Below are 24112 nucleotides of genomic sequence, written 5' to 3'. Positions count from 1 at the left end.
TCTGGGATGTGAAACACATAGCAGTCAAGTACAACATTCCTAGAGTGGACATGCTAGGGAATGCTTTGTACCAGCCAGGAGAAAACTTCCTGTTTCCTCCTGAGCTGGGACAAACTTCCTCTGCATGTGACTAGAGGTGAGCGTGACCTAACCTGGACAGGGGAGCACACCTCCTTCTTTTGCTCCTTTTCTCCATTTTGCTTTTCTACGTGTGAAAACACGTGCCTGTCCGCAGTCACTTAGGACTAACTCCCTTATCGGATAGTTCCACATGTATATATACTTTTGTAACCTAAGTCTGCCTTCAGGGATCTAACTGTGAACTGAATGAATGTGAGTAAACTACTTTTATATTGACTTTAATAAGATTGTCGTGTCTATTCGTTTTAAGAGGGACAAGAAGTGATCTTACCAGGAATCTTATATAGAGAGGTTCAGACGAGCCTGCAACAAGCAAACCACTGTGTGGGAATGTTTAAACTCTGCTAAGACATAATGCAAGTTAGGAAGAATATCATTAAGCAATATATCCTCTCCTGCCTCTCTGAACATTCCCACAAACCTTTGTTGGCGTAGGCAGCGGTGGGGGATGATGGGAACTGCAGTCCAGCAACATCTGGTTCTCCATCCCTACTATATAGCAGAGGTTTCTTTGAGCTGCCCCCCTGCCCCAAAGTGAGGTTCTTCCTTACAATGCCCCACAGGGGCCTGGGAAGCACACCCTCCCCAGCCAGCCCCAGAGGCACCATTAGCCTAGGGAGCTTATAGCTAGGGCTGCTGCAACTAACAGCTGTGCAAGCCTTTGGGAGGCAGAGATGCAAGAGGGCATTAGAGGAGGGAGGGAAGGAAAGAAAGAGGGCAGAGACCAGTGTTGCCCATGGCATCCCTGACCATCATTCAAGGCAACCCGGGGTGTCACAGCACACTGGATGAGAACTGCTGCTATATAGTATGCATTTTGGATGGTTCCGTCTTCACCTGGGTCAGACATAGGGCTCATTTGCCCCCCAGGTGATGGCTGTCTGCTGGAACTCCCATCCTCTTCCAGGCATTGCACGTGCATAAAAATTGGGAGATTTTTCTGCTCCCTAGATAATCACGAGTTTCCCTTCTTAAAACGCTGTAAAAAAAAGTGAAATCCTCCAATGATGCAATGCTCTAGTTAAAATTACAAAGCACTAACTCTAAAATTAACTTGCTCTGGGATATCTTAAAATAGTAGATTGCTAGTTCTGAGCTTACGGGTGTTCTCAGTTAGCTGCCGCTGATGAAATATAAAAGTGGTTTATTACACATATAATTATATATAAAATCCCTGCCCAGTACTTTTCCTTCCTAGTTCTACTGTAATAGTCTAAATGCATCCTGGCTGGCATAGACTACTATCAAAGGGCTATTGCATCATAAAACCTGCACTAAGCAGCAGAATCCCAAAGCCACACAACTCCATTTCCCTCTTCTTGACTCTCTCATTCTAGACCTGACTCTACTTTGCCCTTTTAAAGCAGTTTGCTTCCTGCAAGTACCCGCACATTCTTTGCATGCAAAAGGTCCCCCCCCTTCAATCACTGACGTCTCCATGTAGGGCTTGGGAAGACTTTGGCCAGAAATCCAGGGCAGCTGGTGCCAGTCAGTGTTGATGATGCTGAGCAAGACTGACAAATGGTCTAATTCAGCGATTCTCAACCTGTGGGTCTCCAGATGTTGTTGGACTACAACTCCCATCATCTCTGAGCTCTGGCCTATAGCTAGGGGTGATGGGAGTTGTAGTTCAACAACATCTGGGGACCCACAGGTTGAGAAAGGCTGGACTGGATATAAGGCAGCCTTCCTATGTATGTTTCCAGTCTATACGTACTTATTTTGGAGTCATCCCCATTGAACTCAACCATTTTACTTGGGCTTGTTACCTTCACTCAATGGAAGGGGAAATAACCATGCCAATCCCAGAGCTGGCATAATCCCTTCCCCCACTCCTATTGCAGAGAAATGTCTGGGGGGCAAGAGGGTTTGGAACCAGCAAACCCTATCTGCCCCAGACACGCCCCCCCCAGAACAGTTGCTGCACTGGAAAAGCTCTCTGACTTCTCAGCCTAGATAGCTCAGTTGGTTAGAGTATGGTGCTGATGATGCCAAGATTGCAGGTTCAATCCCTGTATGGGATAGCTGCATATTTCTCCATGGGGGGGGGGGTTGGGCTACTAGACGATCCACAGGGTCTTTTCCAACCCTACAATTCTATGATTGTCCCTTTCTTTGAAAGAGGAGAGGAAAACCAGCAGTGTCCAACAGACTGCCTGCCTGCCCTTCCTGGAAGCTTAGGACTTAACCATCTTTTTGCAAGCTTTATTAATTGACAGAAAGCATTTTTCATTTACTGGGCAATTATTTTTTTTAATAGGTTAATTTTTTTAAAATAAATATAAGTACTTAGCAACAACCGCAGGAGGAATCTTAGAAGGGGGCATTTCCTCCTCTTCCCTATTCTCACCGTGGAGAGAATGGCTGTTCTAATTCGGCACCAGCTATGACACGCAACGCACCAGAGGGCAAGGCATTTGAGTCATGGGGGAGGGGGGGAAAGTTCAAATGTTGCAAAATCAGTAATTTTCAAAGCATTAACTTGCAATTAAAAATACTTCAACAATCAACAGCCTGCAGCATCAGCATGGGAAAGATGTTTCCAGCTACCCAACACTTTCTTTGCAAGGTTTGCAAGTTGCTGCAGGAGATATTCTATGAGCAATAGCATGGGAGGGGTGTTTCCGGGACCAAGGTGAAACTGTCAAAAGCCCTTGCTATTTTCGCTATTGCCAGGAGATGTGATGCTGTTAATGTGAATGTTCTTGTATTTATAGCACTGAAATGTTCTTTGCATGTTGTTAAAGGTAAAGGTAAAGGGACCCCTGACCATTAGGTCCAGTCGTGGCCGACTCTGGGGTTGTGGCGCTCATCTCGCTTTATTGGCCGAGGGAGCCGGCGTACAGCTTCTGGGTCATGTGGCCAGCATGACTAAACCGCTTCTGGCGAACCAGAGCAGCACACGGACACGCCGTTTATCTTCCTGCCGGAGCGGTACCTATTTATCTTCTTGCACTTTGACATGCTTTTGAACTGCTAGGTTGGCAGGAGCAAGGACCGAGCAACGGGAGTTCACCCCGTCGCGGGGATTCGAACCGCCGACCTTCTGATTGGCAAGTCCTAGGCTCTGTGGTTTAACCCACAGCGCCACCCGCATTCCTTGCACGTTGTTACATTTGCTATTATGTTATTGGGTGTTGTTGTTTTTTAATCTTATCTTGAAATTGTTCTTGTGGTGGGTGATTTTGAGATGTATTTCAGTTTTCTTTCTTGTAAGCTGCTTTGAGTGTGATTATTTTTGTGCTAAAGCAAAATACAAATCAAAGTATGAATTATTATATTGATTTTTGCTAATTGAAAAAACAACAACACACAGATAAGGTAGCTTTCGGAGACAACATAAACTTTTTAACCCCCTCCCATAAATTATTATAGCTTGTAAGAATGTTAGGTAAGGTTTCTATAAATATGAATGATTCACTGAGCAATTCTTCTCCTTGGCTTTTATCCTAGAACACCAGGGCCAGCCTACATGTTATTTAAAAAAAGGAAATTAAAACAGAAATAAAGCTAAGGAACAGCAACTAATTTAAAAAAGCAGTAGTTTTAAAAGGCACTTCTGCTAAGGAACAGCAGGCTAATCAGCATCATGACTTTATGGAACATTTGATAAGATTTGACAGCCATCAAATACATGGCCAATTGATTGGTCAGTTGACAAATATTTGCCCAATAAATCGAAAGATGTGCCAACCATAACACACCATCTAAAATCAAAGTTTGCACGCTTATTTTAGTCATATGCAAGTTTATGCTGCTTTAAGTAATTAAGGCTGCAGTTCTAGACCCACTTACCTGTAAGTAAGCCTCATTAGACTCAATGAGACCTACTTCTGTGTTTACATCTTAGCAGGACATGTATAGGACTGAGACGGCTCTTTCCTGGGTGTCAGCCCTACTGAGCTCTGAGTAACTTATTCTTAAGTGACTTATTCCTAAAAAGGCATAGGATTGCATTGCAAAACTCATTTGATCCATCACTAAGATTTCTTTAACTGAATGACCAGAGTCCTAGTCTGGAACTTGTGGATAATGAGTGATGACACAGTGGGCATGTCTTGGTGGGTAGTAGGGAAATCAGGGTGGAAGGTCCTCTCTGCCCAAGACGACCTTCAGGACTAAGGGGTGTGGAGGCCTTTTTCACTTGTATTTCTTCCTCATCTTCCCACATCCTGGAGAGCCTGTTACAAAACACACCCCACCCAATGTCGTTTTGTAGATGTGTCTTCACATGAGCCCGTGGGATGCACAGAGACCACTTGAGAGCATCTCCATTAGGACGGCCAACTTTTGATTTCAAAAAGGCTGGTCTTTCGGTGGGCAGAAAGAACCTGGCAGACTCTTAACAGGAGAAAACCTACAGGCTCAGAGTTATTGCCAGCAGAGACATCACCTTGCCAACAAAGGTCCGTATAGTTAAAGCTATGGTTTTCTTAATAGTGATGTATGGAAGTGAGAGTTGGACCATAAAGAAGGCTGATCGCCGAAGAATTGATGCTTTTGAATTATGGTGCTGGAGGAGACTCTTGAGAGTCCCATGGACTCTATCCATTCTGAAGGAAATCAGCCCTGAATGCTCACTGGAAGGACAGATCGTGAAGCTGAGGCTCCAAGACTTTGGCCACCTCATGAGAAGAGAAGACTCTTTGGAAAAGGCCCTGGTGTTGGGAAAGATGGAGGGCACAAGGAGAAGGGGACAACAGAGGACGAGATGGTTGGACAGTGTTCTCGAAGCTACCAGCACCAAACTGCAGGAGGCAGTGGAAGACAGGAGTGCCTGGTGTGCTCTGGTCCATGGGGTCACAAAGAGTAGGACACGACTAAATGACTAAACAACAACAACAGCCTACGTTTGCATCCTAGTGCATGGTGTTGTAGAGAGAAGACAGTTTGAGAGCAATTCCTATATGCAGATGTTGTGGGCAGGGACTGCTGCCTTGCTCAGACGCCTCTGTCTCCCTTGGCTTTGAGTTGGGGCTGAGACCGGGTACCTTGGCTTCTTAGCATGCGTTCTTGAACTCTGTAACCCATACAAGCGCACTAAGTGGAAATGCTGTTCCAAATGGTGAACGGCTGCGCATGAATGATTCACTGCATGGAAGCTGAGAGTTCCCAGGAACTCGTGCAGTGAGTCACGGCCACCAAGTGTCAAGTTCCTTGCCTCGGGGTCCCAGTGTCTGCCTGGTGACTCACCAGTCACCCTTCCTGGTCTGAGGATGTGGCTCTCCCAATGCTCCCAGACTCTAAGGATGACTCCCTTACAGCTTCTCCTCTCCGCAGCCACGCAGGAAAATGTGACTAGGGATGGGAAAATCTGTCTTAAATTCAGTTCCCCACATTCCCCCAACAATTCACATTAAGATAAAATAAAAATCCTCATGAAAATTCATTAGCATTTTAGTGCGAATTTCTCCTAATAAACATGTATTTGTATGCAGTTTTAACTAATATACCCAATTCACCCTGATATAATGGATTTGTGTGTGTTATTTTTGGCAATATATGCATGTTGATGCACTCTCATATATGCATTGTTGTACAGGTTGCCTGCATTGCAAAATCTGGAGAAGTGTGAATTTTGAAGGATGGCTGTGCTTCGGTTTGCCTTCAAATGCAAAATTAATTGAACTCCTCCCCCATGGGGCTGCAGAATCAGTTGTGGGCCCTTTAAGGAGACCCTACAACTCTCCTAAGAGAGTGATGGCCCTGGTAAGAAATAAGAAGGCAGTGAAGGGAACAACATTTTGGGGCCCACCTCAGGTGCCAAAATGCTTTGGGCTGACCCTGTACAGTGGTACCTCCGGTTGCGGATGGAGTCTGTTCCGGAGCTCCGGTTGGATCCCAAGGTTTCGGTAACCGGAGGTCGCTGTTCTGCACATGCGCACGGCACAATAAAGCACTTCTGCGCATGCGGGGTGAAACCCAGAAAAATACTTCTGGGTTTGCCGCGTGCGTATCCCGAAGGATACGTAACCGGAGGTGAACACAAGAGGAGGTCATAGCTGTCAACCTCCCCTTTTTTTGCAGGAAATTCTCTTATTCCAGCATCATTTCCCGCTGCTATACCGGATTGTTAGATATCCCGTAGACTGTCCCCGGGACAGGTGAGGCTGCTGATCCCTTATTTTCAAATCTGAAGGTTGACAGCTATGGAAGAGGTACCACTGTGCTACATTTTTCTTCCACTACTTGTTCTATTCCGTTGCATACTCCTTACCAACTGATGCCCCACACTCCCTCTTCATTTCTTACACGTTAACTGTAAGCTCAATTCCTGCTTGCTCTCAATCTCCCCTCAAGATGTTCGTCTCCTCCACAAAGCCTGCTTTCCCACAGACTAAGGTTTATCTGCTAACCCAGGGGTAGCCGGTGTCTGAGACTTGGGCGTCCAGATGAGTTAAGACCTCAAGTGGTCAAGGGGGATGTTTCTGCTCAGGCTTTCAGCTGAACATGCGAGGGCACAAACTGTGCAGGGGCTGCGAACAGCATCCCTGCACTTATTTCGTTTCATTTGTCGCCTCGTGTGAAAGCCTCTAGGTGACGATGTACAATAAACCATAAAACAATTAAAATACCCAATTACGTTCAAAATGCAGTACACAATAGGGCCTTAAAAACAAAACAGAAACCCTTAACTAAAACGATTTCAGCATCTTTGCAAACTTCTAAGAACAGGGACCACCGTGCAAGGAATACCAATCACCGTCAGAATTCCAGAGGGACTAAAATAACATGTCTAAAATATTAGAAAAATGGTAAGAAGACAGAGGGAATAAAGTCTTTGCCTGGGGCTTAAAAGACTTCAGAGTAGGTGAAAGGTGAGGGGTGTGTGTGTTTTAAGAGGAGGGGTATCTCCTATCAGCTCTAGTCAGTGTGGTGAAAGATGATGGGAGTTATGGTCCGAAAGATTCAGAAGGCATCAGGTTGAGGAAGACCGATTTACAGGACTGGTTTTCAACTGATGGGAGATGCAGCTGACCGCAGACTGCAATGAAGCTGCCGTATACAATGGTACCTCGGGTTGCATACGCTTCAAGTTACATACACTTCAGGTTACAGACTCCGCTAACCCAGAAATAGTACCTTGGGTTAAGAACTTTGCTTCAGGACGAGAACAGAAATCGTGCAGCAGCAGTGCAGCGGCAGCAGGAGGCCCCATTAGCTAAAGTGGTGCTTCAGGTTAAGAACAGTTTCAGGTTAAGAGCAGACCTCCAGAACGAATTAAGTACGTAACCAGAGGTACCACTGTAAATATAGGTTGGAAAACTGAGAAGTGAAACCCCAGCTGGACTAAAGGTGGGTCAGTCCCACCTTTGAAACTGTTAAATACTATTGGTTTAAAGCAAGGATATGGCCTTGTCCGTCCTAGTCAACGGGATCAATGGTAAGGGATGATGACAGCTATAGCCCAGAGTTTAAAGCCCTGCATTAAGGAAAGCATCCAGCAAACAGGACACCCCACACAGAACAGGCTCTCTCTCTCGGTGCTGACTCCTGTACTTTGGAGTGAGGGGCACTTGGGAGCAGGCCTTCTGAGGTTTATATGTCTTATATGTGCCCCTGAACTGTTATAACAAAAGCTCTTGTTTACCTGGAGGGCGAGAGGTGTGAGCCTGGCCACAACCGCCATTACTGGAACCCAGCAGGTTGGTTGTGAGGGAAGGTAGTTCTTAGCTTCCAAAAGGTCCCCCCTCCCTCCTACTCCAGGGTGAGAGCTCACTTTATACTGCAATGCGCTCTATGTGGGGCTACCTTTGAAGGTGACCCGGAAACTGCAACTACAACTAATCCAGAATGCGGCAGCTAGACTGGTGACTGGGAGCGGCCTCCGAGACCGCACAACACCAGTCTTGAAAGATCTACATTGGCTCCCAGTATGTTTCCGAGCACAATTCAAAGTGTTGGTGCTGACCTTTAAAGCCCTAAACGGCCTCGGTCCAGTATACCTGAAGGAGTGTCTCCACCTCCATCGTTCTGCCCAGACACTGAGGGTCTTCGGGTGGTTCCCTCAATGCGAGAAGCCAAGTTACAGGGAACCAGGCAGAGGGCCTTCTCGGTAGTGGCGCCTGCCCTGTGGAACACCCTCTCACCAGATGTGAAGGAAATAAACAACTATCTGACGTTTAGAAGACATCTGAAGGCAGCCCTGTTTAGGGAAGCTTTTAATGTTTAACAGACCACTGTATTTTAATATTTTGTTGGAAGTCGCCCAGAGTGGCTGGGGAAACCAGAAAAAAATGTGCACCCCAGTTTTCCTCTGTGACATGTTGGAAGGCACACAATCCCTTTTCACATGGACATCAGAAATTGTAGCTCTGTAAGGTGAATAACCCTTAGCACCCTTAACAGAATTTAGTTTTCAGAATTATTTGTTTTCATATCACAGTATATCACAGGGTTTAAATGGACGGTGGGAATGTGGGCCCAATTGACCATCACCATGCCAACTCTCAAAGTGGCACATTATGGATGCAAGAGCCTGTTGGGTATGCGTGTACATGAGGAAATTGCCGCCCAGCTCTTCCTGAGGATCGGGCTTTAATTTCAGACTTCAAAGATTCCACCTCGCAATGAAAAAGAGGCCACTGTATAGAAAACACATCTTAGTATTCTGTACAGCTTCTCTCCACTTTTCAAGGGTGGAAGAAACTTTCCCAACAAGTCCTTACCATTATTAGTTATTAGCTGTTTCAATGTCAACTGTTCTTTTCTGCAACACCAATTAATTTGAGGTCCCTTCTCTTACACTTATTCTCAACGGCCTCTACATTTTTTCCAGTGTAATCCTTTATCGCTAAACTAGAAACATACTTAACGCTGTATAATTCAACTCTTTAAAGTGTCACATTGTACGTCCACGGTTGACACGTTTCCTCCTGGCTCCTGTATTCTGTCTGTCGGTGTCACAAGTCCACAGTGAACCGGTATCCAATTTAGCACTCAATTGAGGCCTGATAGTTATTTAATATTGTTCTTAAAAGAGATTTCAGCCGCTGAATCGTTACACATATATACTGAAGAGCTCTGAGCGCTTTCAAACCCTTCTGATAAGTGATCACAAATTCTATGGGCATGCTTATGCAAGGCTGTGTTTATCTTGCAATTCCACAGCAGCACAGGAAAACACAAATCATCATACAGTCGTACCTCGGAAGTTGAACGGAATCTGTTCTGGAAGTCCATTCGACTTCCAAAATGTTCAGAAACCAAAGCGCGGCTTCTGATTGGCTGCAGGAAGCTCCTTCAGCCAATCGGAAGCTGTGGAAGCCCTGTCAGATGTTCAGCTTCCAAAAATAGTTCGCAAACCGGAAGACTCACTTCTGGGTTTGCAGCATTCAGGAGCCAAAACATTCAAGAATTAAGCTTTTTGAAAACCAAGGTACAACTATTTTGGGTTTAGGATTCAGCTGCCTGAAAATTTAAGCTTTCATTTCAGAATTTTTAGAAAGCATTCCCCACCCACCCATAAGACACACTTGACTGTTTGCGGGCCACATCTGCTAAAATTCTGGAAGCAGCAGAGGTGGCTCAAGAGAATTTTCAATGACAGCAGTTGGGATTCAGTGGCATTCCAACAACTAGAATAAAATTGTGTGAACTAATCTTTAAAACCCTGTAGCATGAATTATGGAAATGCTCTCTACTGGCATAACATGTACAGGTCACTGAATCCAGGCTTTCTAAATATATATATTTTTAATCAACTACGGCGAATATGCAAGGCCCTAGATATATAGAATTGTCCATGCTTTGATTGATTTGATTATGCTACTTTCCACCACATCTTAAAAATCCCTAAAGCAGGGATGAGGAGCCTCATATTATTGGACTTCATCTCCCAAAAGACCCAGCCAGCATGGCCAATGGTTAGGGATCATATGAGTTGGAGTCCAACAAACATTTTTTTTGGGGGGTATAGGTTGCCCATATCTGGGCTAAAGTATTTGAGGCATCTTAAATTTGGTTTTCCCAGTAGTGATGTATGGAAGTGAGAGCTGGACCATAAAGAAGGCTGAGCGCTGAAGAATTGATGCTTTTGAATTCTGGTGCTGGAGTCCCATGGACTGCAAGAAGATCAAACCTATCCATTCTGAAGGAAATCAGCCCTGAGTGCTCACTGGAAGGACAGATCCTGAAGCTGAGGCTCCAATACTTTGGCCACCTCACGAGAAGAGAAGACTCCCTGGAAAAGACCCTGATGTTGGGAAAGATGGAGAGCACAAGGAGAAGGGGACGACAGAGGACGAGATGGTTGGATAGTGTTCTCGAAGCTATGAACATGAGTTTGACCAAACTGCAGGAGGCAGTGGAAGACAGGAGTGCCTGGCGTGCTCTGGTCCATGGGGTCACAAAGAGTCGGACACGACTAAATGACTAAACAACAACAACAACAACAAGTTTAGGGGGAAAGATGGTGGAGGTTGCAGCGCTACACCCAATTACATGGGTGCAAACCATACTGAACTAAAGTAAACTTGTGAAGGAATCTGCCTGTTACGGAACAAGCTTATAAAATGATGCACAATGTGAGAAAAGCGGATGGAGAGCCTTTGCTTTTTTTGTTAGAACTCGGGGTCACCCAACAACAGATTCAGGGCAGTGAAAATAAGGTATGTAGCACAGAATTAATTTATGGGCTCCATTGCCTGAAGATGTGGTGATGGCTGCTCTCTTAGATTAGATGGGGATGAGACAAATTCATGGAGGTCTATTAGGCAGTTGCTATGTAAATGCACGGGATGCGGGTGGCGCTGTGGGTTAAACTACAGAGCCTAGGACTTGCTGATCAGAAGGCTGGCGGTTTGAATCCCCACAACAGGGTGAGCTCCCGTTGCTCAGTCCCTGCTCCTGCCAACAGAGCAGTTCGAAAGCACATCAAAGTGCAAGTTAGATAAATAGGTACCGCTCCGGCAGGAAGGTAAACGGCATTTCCGTGCACTGCTCTGGTTTGCCAGAAGTGGCTTAGACATGCTGGCCACATGACCCGGAAGCTGTACGCCGGCTCCCTTGGCCAATAAAGCAGATGAGCGCCGCAACCCCAGAGTCGGCCACGACTGGACCTAATAGTCAGGGGTCCCTTTACCTTCTGTAAATGCACAGGTATCCAACCTAGACCCACCCACCCACCCCGCTCTGCCAAATGTTGTTGTAATGCAGTTCCCATCCACTCTGTCTATTGCCTGTGCTGGGTCAAGCTGATGGGAGTTGGAGTCCAACAACATCTGGCGGGCACTCCCTTCTATACCCCAGGCTATCTCCAGGTCTGGAAGCAGTGTGTATATCAGTAACAAAGCATGACCTTTGTGGTCTTCCCAGAAGTATCTTGTTGGCCACAGGGGAAAACAGGGTACTGGACTAGACAGATCAGGGATGGAGACCCTGTGCTTCTCCAGGTATTGCAGGACTCCGACTTGCATCAACCTGAACCAAGCACGGCCAATGGTCATAGATGATGGGAACTGCAGTCCACTATATTCGAACCACAGAGACCTTTGTTGTGATGTGTTGTGTTTACCGCCTATGTGTCCCACACCTAACAACAGGAGCATTCCCCCATGTGCATAGCTGGGGGCATTTAGTCCTCCAAATAATGGCAATCAATCAATGCCTGCAGTAGGCCAGGAAAGGGCGTGTCTGCCTTGTTCTTCTGTGGCAACACCATTATGCCCAGCAGGCAGATCTCGTTCATGCCAGCTCCCTCTGGCTCCCCTCTCTTGTTTGCTGTGGCAACTGCTGTGGCAAATGCTCCCCTGCAGTGATTGATGATTCTCTGCATCTTAGCGGGTAAGATTGCATCAGCAGCACTTGGAAAGTAAATGGCACTGTCAGACTCCATTCCAGGGAAGCGCGAGTACTTGGGCCAAGCGCATTAATGAAAGCAGGCAGAAACAGACAAGTACAGAGTACCAGCACAATACCTCACTCACAGCCGTCACTAAGCGCAGCGTGCCCGTACAACGCAGTAAGAGTCATTTCACTGTTAGTGATCGGCTTCCAGCGCCGGCTGTCAACAAGCCAGACCATGGGAACTAACTGGAACAAGACATGACTATGGGAATCAGAGAAACACAGAATTTTAGGGTTGAAAGTTATCCACAAGGATAATCTAGTCCAACCCCCTGCAACGCAGGAATCACAACGAAAGCATCCATGACAGATAGCCATCCAACCTCTGCTTAAAAACCTCCAAGAGAGCCAATGTGGTGTAATGGTTAAGAGTGGTGGACTCGTAATCTGGTGAACTGGGTTTGCGTCTCTGCTGCTCCACATGCAGCTGCTGGGTGACCTTGGGCCAGTCACACTTCTCTGAAGTTTCTCAGCCCCACTCACCTCACAGAGTGTTTGTTGTGGGGGAGGAAGGGAAAGGAGAATGTTAGCCGCTTTGAGACTCCGTAGGGTAGTGATAAAGCAGGATATCAAATCCAAACTCCTCCTCCTCCTCCTCCTCCTCCTCCTCCTCCTCCTCCTCCTCTTCTGGAGAGTCCACAACCTCCTGAGGGAGTCTGTTCCACTGTCGAATAACTCTTACTGTCAGAAAGATCCTCCTGATGTTTAGTCAGAATCTCTTTGCTTGTAACTTGAAGCCATTGGTTTGAGACCTGAATTCCAATAATGAACCTGGAAGAGGAAGCTGAGAGGAGATACATCAGCCATCTTCAAATATCTCAAGGGCTGTCACATGGAAGATGGAGCAAGCTTGTTTTCTCCTGCTCTGAAGGGTGGGACCCAAACCAATGGCTTCAAGTTACAAGTAAGGGGATTCTGACGGAACATCAGGAAGGACTTTCTGACAGTAAGAGCTGTTTGACAGTGGAACGGTCTTCCTCAGGACGTTGTGGACTCTTCTTCCTTGAAGGTTTTCAAGCAGAGGTTCTGTCATGGATGCTTCCCTGAGATTCTTGCATTGTAGAGGGTTGGACAAGATGACCTTTGAGAATCCAACTATAAGATTCTATGATTCTATGAAACCTCCAATAAGGTTCTGTTAAGGAGTGTTTGCTTCTTTGTAAAGGTAAGGCCATTTCCACCATATTCTAGCTCAACAGAACACAGGTCAATGTGTGGTGATCCCAGTTATTAAAAGGCTAGTCCAAATGTTACAGAATACCAACTAGCAAATTACTGCCTAGTACAGACCTGTTCTTATCTAAAGCTTCCCCTGTCACCTAATAAAAATGGCAATGGAATTGTTTCATAAAAAGTATTAGATTGTTGCTTTAAAAATGAAATCTTCAATGTGACTGAAATCTGGCACAGGCAGGCAGTGCACCCCAAACAGGGGAAATTCGTCTCCAAACCCCGAGGCTATCCAGAATGGAGTTATTATAAGAACATAATAAGAGGCCTGCTGGATCAGGGAACCAGGTTACAGGGAACCAGGCAGAGGGCCTTCTCGGTAGTGGCGCCCTCCCTGTGGAACGCCCTCCCACCAGATGTCAAAGAGAACAACAACTACCAGACTTTTAGAAGACATCTGAAGGCAGCCCTGTTTAGGGAAGCTTTTAATGTTTGATGTATCATAGTATTTTAATATTCTTTTGGAAGCCGCCCAGAGTGGCTGGGGAAACCCAGCCAGATGGGCGGGGTATAAATAATAAATTATTATTATTATTATTATAAAGGCCCACCTAGTCCAGCATCTTGTTCTCACAGTAGACAACCAGGACCTGAGTGCAAGAGGGTCCAAAAATGCTGAGGTATCATCCAAAAGCAGAAGGATCTAGGGAAGCAACAGACAGGTTGGATATGTGTTCAGCCTGTTCTGGAGAAGACTGCAGTTCCCATAAAGGATCCTCTGGAGTCAGATTCAAAGTTTTAGGGCAATCCATCTTTGTCACCTGAGACATAAGTGGCCTCTGTGGCTTAGATTGCCTTTTACCAACTAAGGTTGGTGTGCCAGCTTCAGCCTTCCCCCCAAAAAGCACACTTTGGCACCTGCTTTAATATCTTTCCAATGCTAGGCAAAAACCTTTTTGTCTGGCCAGACCTTTACAATTTCACAGAGTGCTTTGATTTATAGCATGATCGCTGGGCTTGTTTTTCCAACGCCCTGTTCCAAGGATGGGGAATCTTCAGCCCACTAGATGTTGCTGGGCAAGTCTCATCCGTCCTTGTATTTGGCCATGATGAGGGACCCATGCAAGGACCAAGAGAATAATAGAATCATCGAACTGTAGACCTGGAAGAGACCCCAAGGATCATCTAGCCCAACCCCCTGCAATGCAGGAATATGCTGTTGTCCTGTATGGGGATCGATTCTATGACCTTGACATTGTCAGCACTACTGACAATGAGAGCCAGCGTGGTGTAGTGGTTAAGAGTGGTAGACTCGTAATCTGGTGAACCGGGTTCGCGTCTCCGCTCCTCCACATGCAGCTGCTGGGTGACCTTGGGCCAGTCACACTTCTCTGAAGTCTCTCAGCCCCACTCACCTCACAGAGTGTTTGTTGTGGTGGAGGAAGGGAAAGGAGAATGTTAGCTGCTTTGAGACTCCTTCGGCTAGTGATAAAGCGGGATATCAAATCCAGACTCTTCTTCTCTTCTACTACGCTCTAACCAACTGAACTATCCCTGGTCACAGGTTCTCCATCCCTGCTCTGCTCTAATGCATCACAGCTTCATTTTTTAAATATATATATTGATCATTTGACCAAGTGATCTGTTTTCAAGTTCTAACTGCCCTATCTGATGCTTTTTAATTTGCAACTGTACTGTATTTGCGATTTATTTTTATTTTGCACACTGCCCAGAGAACTCTTGTTACTGGAAGGCTGAGACACGGAATAAATAAGCAAAGGATGGGAAATCTCTTTAAGCACAGGAGGAAACAGGAAACACCTACTGGAATAGATATTAGCTGGAATTTACACCTCGTGCTGTAAAGACGGAAATATTCAAGTTTGTAACTGGACAGTCAGATGACCAGTTACAGCAACAGAGTTGATAGCAAATTAAAAATAAATGAAAAAAGCCAGACTTTTTCATACATTAAAAAACAACCCTATTGGTCATTTAGCATGAATAATAGCTTGCATATGGTTGCTAAAAGTAATGGGACAATTGCCAAGCCAAGTGGAACAGGGGGAGAGAAAAGGTAGTAATTGAATAAGAAGAGTGAAGTGAGAAGTAATCTGCATCTTGGTTCGTTCTAAAATATAGCATCTTCAGCCTACAGAACAGAAACTCTACACATCATAAATAACAAATGGAAAAGTTTCCTTGGGCTAGCTAAATATCCAGCAGAGTGAATTTTCATTAAAGAGACACAAAAAATAAATGAAACCATCAGTTGTGACACGATCCCCTGGGGGAGAATGTACTTCAATCATAATCATCCATGTTTTATATCTCATTCTCTACTTATATCTTCTCAATAAAGCCAAGGATTCCAAGCTACGCTGGTGCAAACTGTAGCTACAAGTGGTGGGAATTGACCCACCGTCTGCAGAAATGACTGCATGGATCATTTACCGAACCTGCATCGTGAAATGAGGCTTATTTACAAGTTTAGCTAACCTTTTGGAATGTACTGCAATCCATTGGATAAAACCAAAAAAGGTGCTTCAATGGCTAGTACAGTGGTAGCTCGGGTTACATACACTTCAGGTTACATACACTTCAGGTTACAGCCTCTGCTAACCCAGAAATAGTGCCTCAGGTTAAGAACTTTGCTTCAGGATGAGAACAGAAATCGTGCTCCAGCAGCGTGACAGGAGCAGGAGGCCCCATTAGCTAAAGTGGTGCTTCAGGTTAAGAACAGATTCAGGTTAAGAATGGACCTCCGGTACGAATTAAGTACTTAACCCGAGGTACCACTGTAGCTGTGCCTCAGCTGTTGTTCTGCTTCTGGTGATGGTGCTAGGAGGCAGGTGAGGCATTTGGAATGGGAAACTCTACGTGGGACTCAGACTGGTGTAGGTTTAGGATGTTGCTTAAGCAACAATTAACTCCAGGTTGAGTCTGGGTGGTTAGCTCCATCCTCCAAGTAGAATCATAGAATTGTAGAGTTGGAAGGGACCACAAGGGACATATAGTTCAACCCCCTGCAATGCAGGACTCCCCAGCATGGGGCTCAAACCTGCAACCCTGAGGTTAACAGTCTCATGCTGTACCAACTGAGCTCTTATTTTTAAAGGGGCCTGGCTTGTTTCAAGAGCTGTAGGCTCCTACTGCTTGGGGGAGATGATGGTTGCAACGGTCGTCTGTGCAAGCAGGAAGGCCAGACACACAGATTTTTCAGTAGGATCACCTTGCCAACAAAGGTCCGTATAGTTAAAGCTATGGTTTTCCCAATATGGAAGTGAGAGCTGGACCATAAAGAAGACTGATTGCCGAAGAATTGATGATTTTGAATTATGGTGCTGGAGGAGACTCTTGAGAGTCCCATGGACTGCAAGAAGATCAAACCTATCCATTCTTAAGGAAATCAGCCCTGAGTGCTCACTGGAAGGACAGATCCTGAAGCTGAGGCTCCAATACTTTGGCCACCTCATGAGAAGAGAAGACTCCCTGGAAAAGACCCTGATGTTGGGAAAGATGGAGGGCACAAGGAGAAGGGGACGACAGAGGACGAGGTGGTTGGCTAGTGTCTTCGAAGCTACCAGCATGAGTTTGACCAAACTGCGGGAGGCAGTGGAAGACAGGAGTGCCTGGCGTGCTCTGGTCCATGGGGTCACGAAGAGTCGGACACGACTAAATGACTAAACAACAACAACACAATATTATTCTCTTAATTTGTTAGGTCAATCCATTAACAAATGTTTAACTGACTAAAAATATACCTGTGATAGAAGAGAATGTCTTTTTCTAAGTCGATGCCTGCTGTTAACACATGGATGCAAGATCTAAAAACAAAGAAAACAACACTCATTGCTTCAGAACATTTAGTTTTACTCAGATGCAAATGTAACTGATGGACGAATGGACGAAAAACATATACGTTAAGCCGATTTGTGATTGCTTTTAACCGGGTGGCTGCCAGTGCTAATTTTCAGATGTGCATCTAGAATCTGAAGATGTAGTGTTTTGGACTGGTGGGTACCACTGCCTGTGTTTGACAAAGCAACCAGTCCCCCCCCCCCATGCTTCCATTCCTTTCTGCACTTCTTTGAATTTTGCAAAGCAGTTCTGCAACCCAACATGCATTTATTAGATGGACATCTGCAGTCAGATGAATATATTCATAACAATAACATACAAAAAGGGATACAGTGGTACCTCGGGTTACATACGCTTCAGGTTACAGATGTTTCAGGTTACAGACTCTGCTAACCCAGAAATAGTACCTCGGGTTAAGAACTTTGCTTCAGGATGAGAACAGAAATCGTGGTCCGGCGGCCCGGCAGCAGCAGGAGGCCCCATTAGCTAAAGTGGTGCTTTAGGTTAAGAACAGTTTCAGGTTAAGAATGGACCTCCGGAACGAATTAAGTACTTAACCCGAGGTACCACTGTATTAGGGGGAACTGCTTGCAAAATTGTGCATATTAATCAAAATGGCATACAAAAATGTGTCTATTAGGAGAAGTTTGTACTAAATTCTGATGAGTTTTTGTAAGGAATCTATTATTATTATTTTTGTTGTTGTTGTTGTTGCAAACGAATGTAGGGGGACTGAATTCCAGAATCAGGAACATGAGAAACTAAAAGAAACAAAATTGGCAGATCTGCCTAGCCCTAATAATTCTTTTTAACCTCACCATCACTGTTATAATCTCAAAATACTAAACGGATCTTTGGCCCCTGATTTCAGTACAGCACTTCGACTGTTTCCTCATAGGTACTCCAACATCATTCTGTAGAATTTCATTTTTGTGATGGTGGCTGCTAGTCATGTCTTCTACCCCTCAGACCCTCCCATGAGTTCACTTCCCAAGTATGGGAGGGTTGGCTTTGGTTACTCATTGTCACGGGCAAGACAAGGTGCAAATGCTCAATGGCACCTTCCACTGTGCTCTCACACCATGGGTTGGCAACCTAAGGCCCATGGACCCCTGCTGCCCGCTCGGTTGGCTCCTGTGCGCCATGCTAAACTGGCGCAGAGCAGAGCAGGGACCGCCTTCTGTGATGCTGGGCGGCTTCCCATTGGTTGCAGGAAGCTCCTGCAGCCAATGGGAAGCTGCGCACGCCTCCTTCACACTGGAAGGAGCGCCAGAAATAGTGTTTGCGTTTGTGTGCGCGCACACACAGTCCGGCCCACCGTGGCGTCTGCAGGACCGTGAACTGGCCCAAGCCACAAAAACTTTGCCGACCCCTGGTCTAGGGCCAAGTCCTAGAGCTAAGTGACTGGACTCTGGATTATAGCTCACACAAGTCAGAAGTGTGATGCATTTCACTTTAATTTTTCAAGTAGGTGTTTAAGTAGGAAAGGTTTGTTAAGGAGACATATGTTTGTAAGAGAAGGCAGAATGATGGATTGGACATAATTTTGTTTTACATTTTAAAGTCTGGAATAATTTATATGCTGTATGGATGGATTTTTATTAACCTTTCTTACCTGTGCTAAAAGCTTTAGATGAGACTATTTTAAATATCAAATGTTCCATGCTTTCCATTTTTGTGATTCTATTATGCAAATTCTACTCATCTCTTTACTTTGAAACATCACATAAGCTTCAGCCAGATTTCCCTCCCCCCCCCCTTAAAAGTCTTAAGTAATAATAGAAAATGCAAGCATCTAAGCTTGTGGGAATGAGTTCTGTCCCACTGGATCGCAAGAAGTAAATAAGAGCGAGCAACTCGGTATTTATTTATTTGGGTTTATTTTTAATGTGCATTTATATGCACATCTGTCCCCAGAGCTTTGCAGACCACCTTGAATCCTACTTGATTCCTCCCCCACCCCCAGCTGTTTCAATTATCCCAGCACTACCTGAAGCACAAAACACCAACTGCAGCATTCAAAAGCAATTAATAAGAACATTCTGGCTCTGTTCATGCGTTATTTTCTTGGAGGGAATACTCCGCTTAGTAGGACACATGCACTTAAGCCGATCCTTCGTATTGCATGGGGTGGGATGGGGGGAAGGAATGAAGAAAGATAATACCCCAAATCTCAGGCCCGGTTTATATAGGATATACATTCAAACACTTAAGAATGTAAGACAAGCTTACTGGATCTGGCCATTGGCCTATCTGGTCTCACAACCTGTTCTGGTTGGGGTAATCAGATGCCTATGGGAATCCTGCAAGCTAGACATAAGTGCAACAGCACTCTGCCCATGTCAGGAATGAGCCAGGTCCGAGCAAAGGTTTGCAGCCAACTGCAGGAAGAAGCCAAGAACAGAGAGGCTTAGATGTTAGGCAGGCAGGGGAGAGCAGACAGCTGAAGGCTTCGGCTCTTCCTGACCTTGATGGGTAGGCTGATAAAGCAGTAGCTGAGAGCAGGCTAGAATACAGCCAAAATTCACAGGAGGCACAATTAGGCACAAACAAATTCAGAGACAGCCTCTCAGAATAGGAAGAGGTTGGAGCTGATCCACTAAGTCTGAAGAGACGGCGAATGGGAGGGCTGCTAGATAAGAAGCAAAACAAGAGACGTAAGGGTCATAAGTTCAGTATCTTCTGTCAACACCGGAAGAAGTCTTCAGAAGGGTCATCTTGAGTAATGATGCTGGAGGCTTTGTTAGAGCCATCCGGAGCTATCTGTTTTTGCAATAAATCCTCCTTTTTAATTATCTACGCTTACTGTGTTATCAAGCAGGGAACTTGGACTTCTGATAGCACACCAGCAGTTCCCAGAGACTGGTATTCAGAGGCATAATGCCTCTGACAGTAGAAGTAGAATATGGCCATCATGACTGGTAGTCACTAATAGCCTTGACCACATTGAATTCGTTGAATGCTTTTTAAAAGCCATCTGAGTTGGTGGCTATCACTGCCACCATCACATTCCATGTGCACCATCCCATATATGTGTAGCATTAGTACACCAATAATTAGCTGCCCAAGTGGAGATGCTATTGGCATGTACAGGGAACAGAGCACATGGTGAAATGGGCTGGAAGGGTAGTGATGGAACTCTTCTTACATGAGTAAGTTTTCTCTGCAGTCCAGGTCCCTTACACACTGGGCCTTAGTAAGGCATTTGGTTCAGAAAAGAAACCTTCAACACCCTAGATATCTGTTTTAGGGGCCATTCAGTAGCTGATTGTGTGTTGTCCCAATGGCAGTAAGCTATGTATTCCAATAAAGAAACAGCGTGGAGTTCTGGAGTTTAGAATACAGTGGTACCTCGAGTTGAGAACTTAATTTGTTCTGGAGGTCCATTCTTAACCTGAGGTACCATTTTAGCTAATGGGGCCTCCTGCTGCTGCTGTGCCGCCACCGCGCGATTTCTGTTCTCATCCTGAAGCAAAGTTCATAACCCGAGGTACTATTTCTGGGTTAGTGGAGTCTGTAACCTGAAGCGTCTGTAACCTGAAGCGTCTGTAACCCGAGGTACCACTGTAACTACATCTGCCTTTCTAGACAGGAATAGTTGGGTAATATACTCTTTTTTTTAAAAAAAAAAAGTGTTTTAAAGAAATGAAAGTACGCACACACTACACTGTATTACGATTAAGTTTTTGATGTATCTCGTTCTGCAAACCACCCCACCTTTCAGGAACACATTCTAAGGTATAGTTTAGTGTTTGCCAGCAGAGTGGAACAGATATCCATTCTCTGACCCCGAAATGTACTCTGGAGGTTTGGAGTTAATTTGTGATGAAACAAGGAGATGCAGGAGAAGAGAGGAAAAGGAAGTTCCATCATGCAACTTGGGTGACAATGGACAACACCCATTGCTTTTAAAGGGGTTTTAAATCTTTGGTTGACTTCTACCACAACATTGTCTAGTGCAGTGAACAGAGTCTTGCTCTTTACCTTTACACACTCTCATTCGCCTTGATTTGGCAAAAAAAAAAAAAAAAAAAAAAGGCAGCACAAATTCTAAGCAACTTATTTCCCTCTCATCTCATCCTAAAACTTATTATGTTATTTAATGAGACCCAGTGTCATCGTTGTATTATGCAAGGGTTTTCTTTGTGGATTTGCATCAACTAGTAGCGAATTTGCAAACAACCAGTTTAATGATGGAATCCAACTGATCCAAGAATTTCAAAGGGAATTGCTGGCAATTATCAGCTGTGTTCAAAGCATACTTATTTGATCTGCTCATTTTGATTATCAATTAAGAAGATAGTGCCAAGTAGGCAGTCCATGAGTTTTAATTACTTTGAAATCTGCACAGACTTAAAAATGACTTTTATTCAAGCTTGCACAATATACCTTTTAGCTCTATGATTCATTTAGGTTTGAAACAAAACAAAGCAAGAAAAACCCAATTAAAGCATTTAACTTCCAGTGCTTGCTTCGGCGAGGAACATTGACATTTGGTGTCCTATGATCACGGATCTAGGCATACATCCGCTGTGATTAGGGAGCTGCTTATTAACACTCCCTTCCTTCCTTCTTTTTTTTTTAAGAAGGTGTTTTCATCTCTCAGAGTTTATAACTTTCCAAGAGACAACATGATTGCGAGGCAGGAAAATGGCTCCAAGCAACTTCCAGAGGATAGACAGCATGGCGCAACAGTGCGCGGCTTAGCACGGGAAGGATTAAAATGAAGAGAGAGGATTTAGCTTTAATTATTTTAACTCAAAAATAAGATGATTAATTAGGATCAGAAAACAAACAAAATACCATACGGCCAGGACGATAATTGTTAATGGAATGGTGAAGGCATTGCCAATTTGGTCTAGTATCTTCATTCTCTGTTCCCCTCACCCCGTTAAAAAAATGTTGAAAGAATAATCGCTTATGGTCTTGCCTTGCTTTTTTATGTAAGCAATGCAAGGTAACAACAACAACAACAACAACAATTTATTTATACCCCACCCATCTAGCTGGGTCCCCCCAGCCACTCTGGGCGGCTTCCAACAAAACACTAAAATACATTAACCTATTAAACATTAAAAGCTTCCCTAAACAGGGCTGCCTTTAGATGTCTTCTAAAGGTTTGGTAATTATTTTTCTCTTTGACATCTGGTGGGAGGGCATTCCACAGGGCGGGCGCCACTACCGAGAAGGCCCTCTGCCTGGTTCCCTGTAACTTGGCTTCTCGCAGCGAGGAAACCGCCAGAAGGCCCTTGGCGCTGAACCTCAGTGTCCGGGGAGAACAATGGAGGTGGAGACGCTCCATCGGATAAAAAGGTTATCCTTTTTTTGCAACCCCAATGCAAATAACCCAGTAGAATGGTGCTGGAAGGAACAGTCTGAAAGGTGTCACCCTACTGCTTATCCAAGGGCTTGGAAATAGCTTCCCATGTTCATATTGAGATATGAAGCTGCCTTAGAGCATTGGTCCATTTAGCATAGTACAAGGCACTTTTGACTGGCAGCTGCTTCCCAGGGTCCCTAGAGGAGGACCTTCCATAACCTGCTATTTGGCGATCAAACGGGAAATGCCTGGAATCTGGGGCTTCTTGCCTGCAAAGATGAGCTATGGTCCTTTTTCCTGCTGTGGCACGCAGCTAGGAAAGTGTCCGGGGAAGACAGCCATACAAAATCCAGAGCTTGCAATGCTCCTAGCCTGGTCCCTTTCAGATATGTGGTCCAAAGGAGACCAGACTAGGAAAACCAAGATAGGCTGCAGGGTTCATAGCGTGGAGAGGACCAGAAGTTCATCTGTTACTGAAATTATTTGTTTTCTTCAAGAAAGGAAAGAACACATCTGAAACAAGCTGACTGGACCTGTTGCCCTCTAGATATTGCTTCAACTCCCATCACCTTCAGCCAGCATGGCCAATAGTCAGGGATGATGAGAGCGGTAGTCCAAAAAACCTGGAGGGCATCAGGTTGGAGAAGTTAGACAGGGCAGTATCCAGGAATTTTCATTTTCAGAAATTCTGCTGGGGTGCTATAATTCATGTGCACAACATGCACCACTCTAAACACATTGCAATTGACTGCATTAAAAAGTGTGTGTGTGTGTGTGTGTGCGTGTGCGTGTGTGTCTACATTTTCTTTTGGTATTTGTGTGTGAATGCTTTGTTGCTTAGAGGCACAACCAACACAGTGTGGCAGAAAATCCTCAGACCAAGGCATTTGACAGCACAAATACAGGAGAGTGTTTTATTCCAGCTTCACACTTGCTGTTTATCAACATGAAGTTCAGTCTATGCAACCCGCTGTTTTGGTGATATAGTGCCTATCTGCTCGGTAGCCAGTCAAGGCCAGTCAAGTTATTTTGGCACCTGACCTGAGCCAGGAAAACCAACGAACACCTCTCTCCCTGCTCCCCGGCCATAAAAAGACAACAATAAATCAAATAACTCACCATTAGCCTTATGCTACAAATCAGAGGCATTCGCTTCACTCTGTCATATGGGCCCATGCAGGCAAATTGCATCATATGCCCTTCAGCTATTCTTCCTCATTGCATGCCAACCCACAACAACCCCAGCATCGGAGTGGTCAGAGAAAATAATTATAAAGAGGGGCATACAATCCTGAGAAATGCTATGAGGATGTTGGAGGATGGATGGCGGCTAACAGATTGAGGTTGAATCCTGACAAGACAGAAGTACTGTTTTTGGGGGACAGGGGGCGGGCGGGTGTGGGGGATTCCCTGGTCCTGAATGGGGTAACTGTGCCCCTGAAGGAACAGGTGCGCAGCCTGGGAGTCATTTTGAACTCACAGCTGTCCATGGAGGCACAGGTTAATTCTGTGTCCAGGGCAGCTGTCTACCAGCTCCACCTGGTACGCCGGCTAAGACCCTACCTGCCCGCGGACTGTCTTGCCAGAGTGGTGCATGCTCTAGTTATCTCCCGCTTGGACTACTGCAACGCGCTCTACGTGGGGCTACCTTTGAAGGTGACCCGGAAACTGCAATTAATCCAGAATGCGGCAGCTAGATTGGTGACTGGGAGTGGCCGCCGGGACCACATAACACTGGTTCTGAGAGATCTGCATTGGCTCCCAGTACGTTTC

At 45.2% G+C, this 24112-nt stretch overlaps 1 protein-coding gene across 7 annotated transcripts in view; it reads right to left on the bottom strand.

The window, feature by feature from the left end:
- SAMD12 (sterile alpha motif domain containing 12) overlaps nt 1-24112 on the bottom strand; it is a 205191-nt gene that overhangs the window by 32817 nt on the left and 148262 nt on the right. For 4 of the 7 annotated variants that reach the window (XR_014529101.1, XR_014529103.1, XM_083517094.1 and 1 more), the window contains exon 5: nt 16923-16985. The exons of the other annotated variants lie outside the window; for them this stretch is intronic. Coding sequence is in view for 2 of the 4 variants with exons in the window: in XM_083517094.1 (XP_083373220.1) it covers nt 16966-16985 (20 nt within the window). In the remaining 2 variants the exon portion in view is untranslated. The remainder of the gene's footprint in view (nt 1-16922; nt 16986-24112) is intronic. 7 annotated transcript variants of the gene reach the window in all.

Source organism: Podarcis liolepis (assembly GCF_965112155.1).
Source record: "Podarcis liolepis genome assembly, chromosome: 8".
Classification (NCBI taxonomy): Eukaryota; Metazoa; Chordata; class Lepidosauria; order Squamata; family Lacertidae; genus Podarcis; species Podarcis liolepis.
This window is presented reverse-complemented; position numbering and strand designations above follow the sequence as displayed.